This window comes from Tachypleus tridentatus, chromosome 8 (genome assembly GCF_004210375.1).
Source record: "Tachypleus tridentatus isolate NWPU-2018 chromosome 8, ASM421037v1, whole genome shotgun sequence".
Classification (NCBI taxonomy): Eukaryota; Metazoa; Arthropoda; class Merostomata; order Xiphosura; family Limulidae; genus Tachypleus; species Tachypleus tridentatus.
The window spans coordinates 8,812,669-8,823,312 of record NC_134832.1 but is presented as its reverse complement, the minus strand read 5'-3'; the positions used below and the strand labels follow the sequence as shown (position 1 = coordinate 8,823,312).

Genomic DNA, 10,644 nt, shown 5'->3' with positions numbered 1-10,644 from the left:
GCATGATATTTATTTTGTGGTATATTCCTGTACTTTACAAGAGTATAGCAAGTTAAATTACTATCGCTAAAGGATTTTCCAGAACCAACTATAGTGCCAAGAGCTATTTTAAATTATGCCATGTATGCAGATAAATATGTACTGTGATTAATTTACATTTAATATTTAATGCATGTACGTTTTGATAAATAAGAAATATTCCTCTAGTAATCCTATACTTAACAACTGTGTTTAAAAGTTAAATTATAAAGTCAAAATATAAAAATATGTGGCAGGTGAAATTAGAGAATTTTAAGAAGGTTATTTAAGTAGCTTATGTGCATTCATCAAAACTTATAAAAAAAAAAAAAAAAAAAGCTACGTGTTGATTCCTTTTGAAGTTACAATAGGTTACATAACACCAAGTTCCACAGAGATTACATAATCTCCTAATGTGCATTGAAGTTGTAAGAAGTTAAGTAATTATAGATAATAGAACTTCATTTAAAACAATTGTACAGCAATAATAAAGGTTTTACAAAAAATGGATACTGCTAAATTATACAAGTTGTGAAATATTTGTTTCCAGATTACTAGTATGTTTGTTTCATAATACTATTTTGTTATTAGATTTGTTCATCCCAACTTTGGCTCTTAATTTTAAGTGTCAAAGAATCTTTTATCTCATCCCTCAGATTTTTTTTTACACTTTTCATATACTTGTTTTCTACATTAAATTAATTTCAATTTACAAATATGTTTCCCTTTTAAGTTTGGTTTACAAAACATGAAAGTTATCTTGAACCAAATCAAACTAAGCCTTACTTGTAGAAATTAAAGATAAAGATCAGAATATATATTTTTCTTACAAAAGTTCTTCTCTTTCCACCCAATAATCTCCAGTCTAGTGGCCTGTTGTTATAATATCAAACTTTTATGTTTATGAGGAGTTTTAAAAAAATAATTGTTTAATAAATTAACTAATCAAATAAATACTGTTGTACCTATAATATTAAACATTATTAGTCATCACAGAATTTGTAACTCCCTTTTTCTTTTTGGGACAAATAAGATAGCTCAACCCTAAGAACAAGTTAAAGTTGTTTCATGAAAACTTAGTTTAAGTTACAAGTTTTCTCATTGAAACAAAATGTATTCTTAAATTTATAAGCAAAATGAGATTCATATGCATTGTATAATGTGAGAAATATACATTTTATTTATTTTTATAGTTAAAGAAGCATTGCATAGTATATCCAATAGATTTTAAGAAATGGTACAAAAAATACACAATGCACATACACTGACATAAGTTGCTGAAATCAAGAAAACTGTAGAGAAGGTTCATGTTCATCACAAATTCAAAACACCCTGAAATTTAAATATGATCTTTACAGAAATAAGCACTCTTGCCATATCAAATAGAAATTATAAATAAATTAAACCTTCTCTGTGGTACATTTCTATATACCAAGATATTTTTAACATAAATTACTTAATCTAAAAATTGTATGCAATAGGAAGGCATAGCCTATGAATTTGACTTTCTGCTTTATACCCAAGTAAAACAATATAATTGGAGACTATGAAGTTTAGCAACAGCTAAAGTACAAGTCTGTAACTTTCATTAAAACTCAGAATTTTAAATAGGGAGTGCAAAGAATTTTCACAAGGTGAAATTCAGAGTAAACAAGTTTTGTGACTGAGAATTTAAATATATCCTTTTGAAATTGAAATTTGCTAAGTTAATTGATGTGTATTTACAATAAAGTAGTTTAATTAAATTTTGAATGGCATGTGCACTTTTATCTGTTCATATTCAAAGCATTAAACCACAAGTTTGAAGTTTCTCTAAAACTAGTCAGATTAGGAAGTATTCATAAAATGTGATGAAACTAACATGGTTAGATTATTCTTGTATTAAATACAAAAATAAATCATATTCCACTCTTAATTTTGAAAAACTAAAAATGCAGTAACTAATACCTATATATAAAAAGGTATGTTGAGACTGTTCATTACAGCTTTGTTTTTTAATTATGACAGGCCCTTTTTTTTGTAGAAAATTTAACACTTTGCAATTTGAAAAAGTTTTGACTGAATTAACAGCAGATGCAAATTAATAAACATAGTTCAGTAATGTAACAGAATGAAATTATAAAATATTTAATGTAATACAAGATTCATAGGTTATTACTACCTGATTATATAGTGGTTGTTGCCCAGACCAACTTAAAAGTACTGGAAACAGAAAATTTTAAATTTTGTATTAAAATACGTTTCTAATTTATAATTATAATTTCAGTTACTTTTATTGAAGCAATAATGTTACTTAATCCTGCAAAAGTCACACCTCAAACAACACAAAATAATAAACAATAAGTATTGCAGATATAAGCTTGTGTTCATCATGTACAAATAAATAACATCTTTTTTCCCCACTCTATTGATCAAATTATTTGATGAACCTCATGTACAGTTTTTATTCTAATGACAGTGACACAAAATGTTCTATGAAATCATTGAGCCAGCTCTAATGAAAATATAAATTCACTTCTGATCAAATTTCATAAATTTTATCCATTAGTTAAAAAATTTCATTGAATAAAACAAACAGATTTAATTTTTATACCAAAACCAGAAACACATTACACTAGTACTTTGGTACTTTCTGGTTAATAAATCATTTAAGAATGGTCCACATTTTACAAAATGAAAAACTGCTACTGTGCAAAACAAAGAGCAACTGTTTGCATCTTATGTCCCTGTTAATGAGTGATTAACTAGTATGAATTCAAACTTTAAAAATACCTTGTTTTTACACATTCCTTTGGACAAAATACTGGCACTGGGATGAAAGGCCAGTTCCTAAGTACTAAAATTAATAAATACATTTAACTGTAGAAAACAGAAAAATTAAGGAATTAAGATTAAGACCAATCAATACATAAAATGTCTCCCTTAAGCAAGAATCACATTTATAAATACTTGCACAACATTCAGTAAGAGGGATAATTCAGCTATTACAAAAACAAAATAGAGATTACACTTCTTTTGTAAGTATTCAAAGTACATTTGCAACTTTCAAAAGTAAAGAATAAAATACAAATTTAATAAACCCAAACACTAATATATTGCCTTACAATATTTTGTAATTAAAATGGCTGATGCTCATGTTGATTTACAGAAAACAAGATATAAAAACATATCATCACAGTTGGTATTTGACAAGTAAAATTATGAACAATAACAAATGTTATATATGTGGATGAAAGAAACAACTAAATACAAGAAAGACTGAGTTTTAACACAAAGAAACAACAAACAGAATAAATTTGGTTTGAATGCTGAAAAGTGCAGTTTTAAACTACAGTATAAATACCAATATCCATACAACTCAGATTATGATACACAATATTTTTGTTTTGATATGTTGATGGTACATATATTTAAGTGCTTTATAACAGTATGCTATATTCATTATATCTGAGAACATTCATCTGCTCAGATATTCAGTGAGCACATTTGTTTCACACAACAAAGTTGGCAATTCTTTTTTATTCATTATATTTTCCACTTGAACAAAATGGTTGGCCTGACCCATGATAAAAATAGTGACAGCTCATTGCAACATAGGCCACCTAGCAGAAACCAATGCTAATAAAAAGCTAGCAATGTGCCTGTTGTAGAGTGAGAAGACAACAGTAATCTCTTCCCTCATCATCCTCCTGGCAAGATGTAGCTAAAATGGCATCTCTTTAACATTACCATCACCCATCTGGTCTAAAAACATCAAAGTTAATGACATATCTTCACCTCTGTCCTTCTTCAACTACAGGAGCTGGATGAGGGTCAATCTTCACAAAGACAAATGTTATAAACCTGTTACCAAAATCATAGTTGTTTTTTTCTTATCACACACAACAAAAACAAATTCTATAAATTATTTCAGTGAGATAACTGCATACAATATAATGTTATATTTTACCAGTAAAATTCAAACAACTTGGTCCACTGTAACTAACTGTTCCACTTTTCTGAATTTTTTTTCTTTTTTTTTTTTTATGTGGTTCCACATGAAACCTTTCTTTGGCTAAATATACATAATATTCACATTTAGTTGACCCAAAAATTTATAATAGGAAATCACATATTTTAGAAAGAGCAAATAACTATATTTTCTGACAAAACTTCATATTCTTCCATAACAAAAAAAACAAGTGCAGAAGATGCATACCATCTATAAAGTTGATCCATATGTAAAATAAAACTATAATAGTTTTGCAGAGGGCTATTAATTCATGTAAAGAACTATACCACTACCGGTTACTGTAGGATTTATCTCAATTTCACACAGCATAGTACTCAATATATTATAATAAACCTATTAAAATTTACTCAAATTACCTCAGAATAAGCAGGAGGAGGCTGGTACGGATAGTCGTGTACACAGGCATACATTGGTGTAAATCGAGTGTCTCCTATAATATTGTCATCATCTTCAGTAATGTCCACTGAACCTTCAACACATTCAGCATACATTGGTGGTGCTGCAAGATATAAATTATAACACTGTAGTGTGTGTTTCATGTCCAAAGATAGTACTTTACACAATTCTTTTTAGTATCACAAACTATAAAATAAAATACTTCTATTTTTTAACTGTGTAGAAATATATGTTTCATTTTTGTTTTTTTAACACAAACTATTATTTTCAATAAAAAAAGAGACCTTAAGATTAAAAAAATTAATAAATTGTTGTCACCATGAATTACAATAAAATGTCATATAATATTATATGTAAAAACAGCTTGGTTTGGGTTGAGAAACTTTTTATGTAGAGGAGCAAACAACGTTTCGACCTTCTTCAGTCATCGTCAAGTTCATAAAAACAGAAAGAGGTACTGACCGATAGCTGACTACATCTTAGAAGGGGGTTGTGTAACTAAGTGTAGGAATGTAGAGGGCGTGCTTAGATATTTGATTATATTTATTATTATAGATATAAAGGTGTTCCAAAGAAGGTCGAAACTTTGTTCATTCCTCTACACAAAAATTTTCTCAACCCAAACCAGCAGTTTTTACATATATATTTTTCTCTACAAGTGGGTTTTCTGGTCATCACTGATCATATAATATTGCAAATGCTTCTTAATAACACTCAAAATGAACAGTTCTTCATACTGTTTCATGCCAGTTGTAAAACTATATGAATTTAGAAATATCTTTAAAATTAATGGAATAGATTGTGCACAATAAACTTAATTTAGTTAGTAGATAAAATGTATATATTATACACAATGATATTAAGTGCTATTTAATCTGAATTTTTCATTACTTGCTCTACGAAAGAAACGTTAACTTTCCATCAAAAAAGTGAAAAAGCAAATAGCTTTATCTCATCAGGACCATCTTTAGGGAGTTTAATACTCTTATTTGGTCAGTTTCTTTTAACACAACAGCAATATCATTCTCCTAGTTTAAAGAAAAATTTCCTTTGTCTTTCATTCTGTAGCTACCTGCCTTCCAGAATTATAGACTTACATCAAGGAAAAAAATACTTTCATCAATACATGCAGGAATTTCTAAAGATCAAATGTTAACTTGTTATTATCATTCTATTTATTAAAAAACTATCAACATACATTCATCAGGCAGTGAGGACATGTCTACTTCATTATATGGTGGTGCAGGTGGGTAAAATGTCAGTCTTGTTTCATTGCTTCTTGGTAAATTTTCCATGTTAGACTGAAGTGTCCTATAGTTTGGTGGTTGTGTGCGTAAGGGAACTGTTCCAATCACTACAGGCAGATCCACTGACAGATTATACACTCCTGGGATTTGTAGGGTGATCTGAAGAATCCAAATATTTGATATTAACATCATGACTGTTACAGTTCAAAATACAATACTATTTCATCAATTAAAAGATGGCTAGTAAAAATATATTTACAGATACTGTATTGTGATGATATGTCACTCTATTTATAGTATTTGCTTATTCTATAATAGCAGTAAGTTACATATGAAGAAGAGAGAACAGATTGGATAATTCCCTTCTTGATTTGAATGTCTAATACTAAAGACAAGCAACATTTGACTAGCATACTTACTGTAATAATATAGATTACAGAAAAAGACAAAAATATTTCAGTTGAATTAATGAATAAATATTCTATGGATTAAAAAATTGTGTTCTGAAATATAATTTTTTCATATAAAGAAGATTCTTCAGAAAGAAATTTTTCAAAAGAATATCAGCATATCAGATAGATACAACAGCTTAAAGCCACTAATTTTACAGTTAATCTTTCCAGAAATTTGACTTCACTGTCAAATCTTCATCAGTCTATTATTAACAGCAAACACATAATACATTAAGTAACTAACAGACTTACTCTGACAGCATAATCAACTCGAATCAAACAACTGTTAACAATGGAAGGTGAGACAGCTGGAATTTTTAAGAGTTGAGAATCCCAGTTGGCCATTCTACTTGGTTGGATAGCCAATCCTGTAACAATGGTGAACTTTGAGCGACGAAAGCGAGATTTACCTCCAGCTACAAATGTCTGGGTCTGATGAAGGGTGGCATGAGGAACGATGGTTCGTGAGGAAAGATTTTCAAAGTCAGCAGTGATAGCTATTGACTCCCCTTCAGAAAAAAACATTATGCAGTACAAATTAAATATTAAGTAGCATCTAGAATTGATACACAGTAGAAATTACCACAAGACATGTAAAAATGTTAAACTCACATCCATAACAAAAAACTTTATAATTACTTGCAATGTTTTGAGCAAAAGCCCTTTATTAGGTAGTGTAAACAATGTTACATGGAAAACATCTTAGACAAACTCATTGAAGGGTTACAATATAGAGATTCTAAAGAATAACACATTAACAAAAATATTGTTGAAAGGAACATTGTTGAAGCAAGTGTTTAAACAGTTTTAAAACTGAAAAATGTATTAAAGTGATATAAATTGGATTTTTTGAAATTAAAAGAACAAAAAATAAACAAATTTGAAAAATAATATCTAATATATTAAAATATTATTCAATAATAATAATGAACAGAGAAATATGATATGAAGCAAGTGAACAGGGGTGGCAAAGATACAATAGGGAAAGTTGTAATCACATAAAAAATTTGTTGGTTAATTTCGTGTGATAAGAGAAAATTTAGTTTATTTACAAGTTCATGGTCTAGGCTTTCATATTCATACTTGTCTTGGGGAACACATAATAAATAAATTTATACATCATCAATTCCTTCGTGATCCAGGGGGTTAAAGCACTTGGAGACTGGGTGGCTGAGGATACCATTACTTACAAGTTGAAGATGTTCATGGAATTTGTCATCTAATCTACATAAAGTTTCCCCAATATAGAGTTGTTCACATCTAGTACAAGGAATGCAATAAATAATGCACTCTGATGTACTGGTGAATTGTCCTTTAACATGAAAGGTAAAGACAGAACTAGTGAGATGAATGGTTTGCCCATACAGAGGATTTATGTTAGTTTGTAAAAGTAAAACTACTTCAGTCTGTAATATGGAATGCACTAAACAATCTTTCAGGTTACTCTCACATTTAAAATAAATTGAGGGTGGCATAGTAAAATTATTATCAGATGAATCTTGAAATGTCTGGTATGGGTATTGACACTTTTACTGATAAGGAGAGAACAATGTTTCAGCCTTCCTTGGTCATCTTTAGGTTAAGAAAAAGAGTTTGAAAGTGACCGTTGCTGGACACATGCTGTTTATACAGCAACTAAAACCAAAATTAAACCAATATAAAGGAACACCTTTATACCTATACTAATTAATAACCTGACATCCACCTGCAATGCCCCCTACAATCCTGCACCTGTTTATACTCTCATCCCTAAGACGTGTCCAGCAACAGTCACTATTAAACTCTCTCTTTCTTAACTTGAAGATGATCAAGGAAGGTCAAAACATTGTTCTCTCCTTATCAATAAAAGTGTAAGTACCCATACAAGCCGTTCTGAGATACATTTTTATTTTAAGTGAGTTTCTCGTCATCAAGAAGTATCATTAGATGTGTTGTCTCTTGTAAGGTAAAACTGCATTGGAAAATTCTGCTAATCTGTTTAATTAAAGGATGATATGCAAGAACTAAAAAAACCATGTTACTATGTGGTTTATCCTTAGACTAGAGGTAGGTTGTTATAAAATATAGTTATATGGAACGTTTATCCTTTTAAATGGTGTTATTTGGATAGTTCTGTTGTCTAAAATAACAAATCATGTAATTTGCTTTACATCTGAAATCAGTATTGTCTGAGCACAGATGTCTTAAACATAGAAATAGTGTGTTGTGCTCAGAGGGATGGAAGAAATTAAAGTGTACATAGGAATGGGCATCAGTGAGTTTGTAATGCATGCTGAAAGTAAGCGTTGGTGTGTAAATGTCAGTAGTGATGTCTAAAATGTTAGCTTTCTGACTAACAATCTGAGAATAAATTTAAGAGATGGGTGTTGAGTTTCACCATTAAGAATGAAAATTTGACTTAGTCTTTTGTGTCCAGTAGAAACATCCAAAACACCATTGACGTACCTGATAAAAAAAAAGATACAGTTTCTGGGTGATGGTACTGAAAAGTTGTTCTTCTACATAACCAACAAAAAGGTTTGCACAGGATGGACCCATTTTGGTTTCCACAGTAACTTCTTGTAACTCTTAATTTGTTTTTATTTAAAAATCAAAGGCATTAAAAGTTATTAGCAAGTCACTTAACCAAAGTATGATGTCTGTAGGAAAGACACAAGTTGCTTTTTTGTTTAGAAAATGTTTAAATGTAATCATTCCATTGTTTTAATGATATAACAGTGTATAGATTGAATGTTCACAGAGAAAATGAAATCAATGATAGTGGTAGAGTCAAACTTGTTTAAAGATAGTACTGATGTCCTTAACATCTTAACGAACATAGGGAGGGTGTATATTAGGGGTTAAAAATACTGTCAAGGTAAGTGGAGATCAATTCAGCAGGAGAGTTATAAGCAGAAACTATGGAGCATCCTACACACCCAGGTTTGTGAATTTTAAGTAGCATATAAAGAAGGACAATTCTAGGGTGTTGAAATATAAGATTTTTGGCAAAAGGGGGAAGGGGATAGGATTTGATAAATTCTTCTATACTGCCCTTGCTGAGTTTTTGAAAAGAGGAAAGAAAATTGTCAAAGATTTGTAGAATGTGGCATCACTAAGTTGTTTGTTAATCTCTCAAACATGCAGATCTTTATGCCAAACAAACACAAAAACACCTTTGTCAGCTGGGTCAATGACCATTTCCTTGCAGGTTTTCAGGTGGATACAGCAAGTCACTCATCTTTGGAGAGATTAGGTCTTGTATTAGTATTCTTGAATTTAATAGTGTTGATTTCAGCATAACAGTGGTTGATAAAATTATGTATTTAAAATGGCTGGTATGGGTAGAGAAAGCACTAACAGAGAAGCAAACAACGTTTAGACCTTCTTCAGTCATAGTCAGGTTCACAAAGAAAGAAAGGGTTACTGACTGGTAGTTGACCACATGTTTGAAGGCAGTTGTGTAATTGAGTGTAGGAATGTAGTAGGCGTGCTTAGATGTTGGATATATTTATTAATATAGGTATAAAGGTGTTCATTTCTATTGGTTTATTTTGGGCTTGAGTTGTTGTAAAAGTAAGGCTTCTGTAATTTTGCATTTATTTATGTTTGTTTCTTTATTTAGTATTTGGGTGTTTACTATGATTATGTTGTGTTTATTTGATTTGCAGTGTTCGAAAACATGTGAAGGTGACTTTTTGTATTCTTTGAATCTGGTTTCCATTTTTCTACTTATTTCTCCAACATAGAAGTCGTGGCAGTTATCACATTGTATTTTATAAATAATGTTGGTGTTGTGTTTGTCAGTGTAGTTTTTACATAGTTTAAACCTCAGTTTTGTGCCTGGTTTTTTGGTATTAACTGAAATATCATATTTTTTTGCCAGGTTTTTGTCAAATGTTGGTTATTTTTCTGCTGAGGTTAGGAATATATAGTATGTAGCAGTATATGATTTCGACATTTTTTAAATCATGGGGTATATTTACTTTTGTTAGTTGATTTTCCTTTTTGTCTAGGTGTGTGCATATGATGTTTTCTACTGTTTGTGGAGGAAACTTGTTGATGTTGATGAAGTATTGGTTTATTTTGTTTAATTCATCATTAGTTTTATCTGGTGAACATAGTTTTATAGCTGTGTTTATTTGGTTTCTTAGTATGTTGAGTTTTTTGTTTCATGTGCTGAGTCCCAAGGAATGTATAGTCCAGTATGGGTGATTTTTCAATGGATTCCTGTTTTAAATTGTGTATAGATTCTTGTAATTTTGAGGTTAAGAAATGATATTTGATTGCTTTCTTCCTGTTAGCCTTAGAACTCTATATCCCAAACCCATCAATACATTTTCCCAGCAACCAATTAGCAACCCTCATAGAATTCACCACGATGAAGATAAACTTCATGTTCAACAACTACAACTATATACAAACAAATGGCCTAAGCATGGGAAACCCAGTATCACCAGTTCTAGCCAATATTTTTATGACACAAGTTGAAACACAAGCAATTAACACAGCATCACATCCACCACTATATTGGTACAGA

General features: G+C 30.2%; 1 protein-coding gene across 8 annotated transcripts in view; it reads right to left on the bottom strand.

Annotated features, from left to right (window-relative positions):
• Positions 1-1,175: 1,175 nt before the first annotated feature.
• The window catches only part of LOC143258494 (arrestin domain-containing protein 3-like), a 70,932-nt gene continuing 61,463 nt past the window's right edge, over positions 1,176-10,644 (bottom strand). For all 8 annotated transcript variants that reach the window (XM_076517547.1, XM_076517546.1, XM_076517544.1 and 5 more), the window contains 4 exons: positions 6,378-6,634; positions 5,625-5,832; positions 4,387-4,529; positions 1,176-3,836 (listed from right to left, as the gene is read on the bottom strand). In XM_076517547.1, coding sequence (XP_076373662.1) covers positions 3,792-3,836; positions 4,387-4,529; positions 5,625-5,832; positions 6,378-6,634 — 653 coding nt within the window. In that variant the 3' untranslated portion in view covers positions 1,176-3,791. The remainder of the gene's footprint in view (positions 3,837-4,386; positions 4,530-5,624; positions 5,833-6,377; positions 6,635-10,644) is intronic.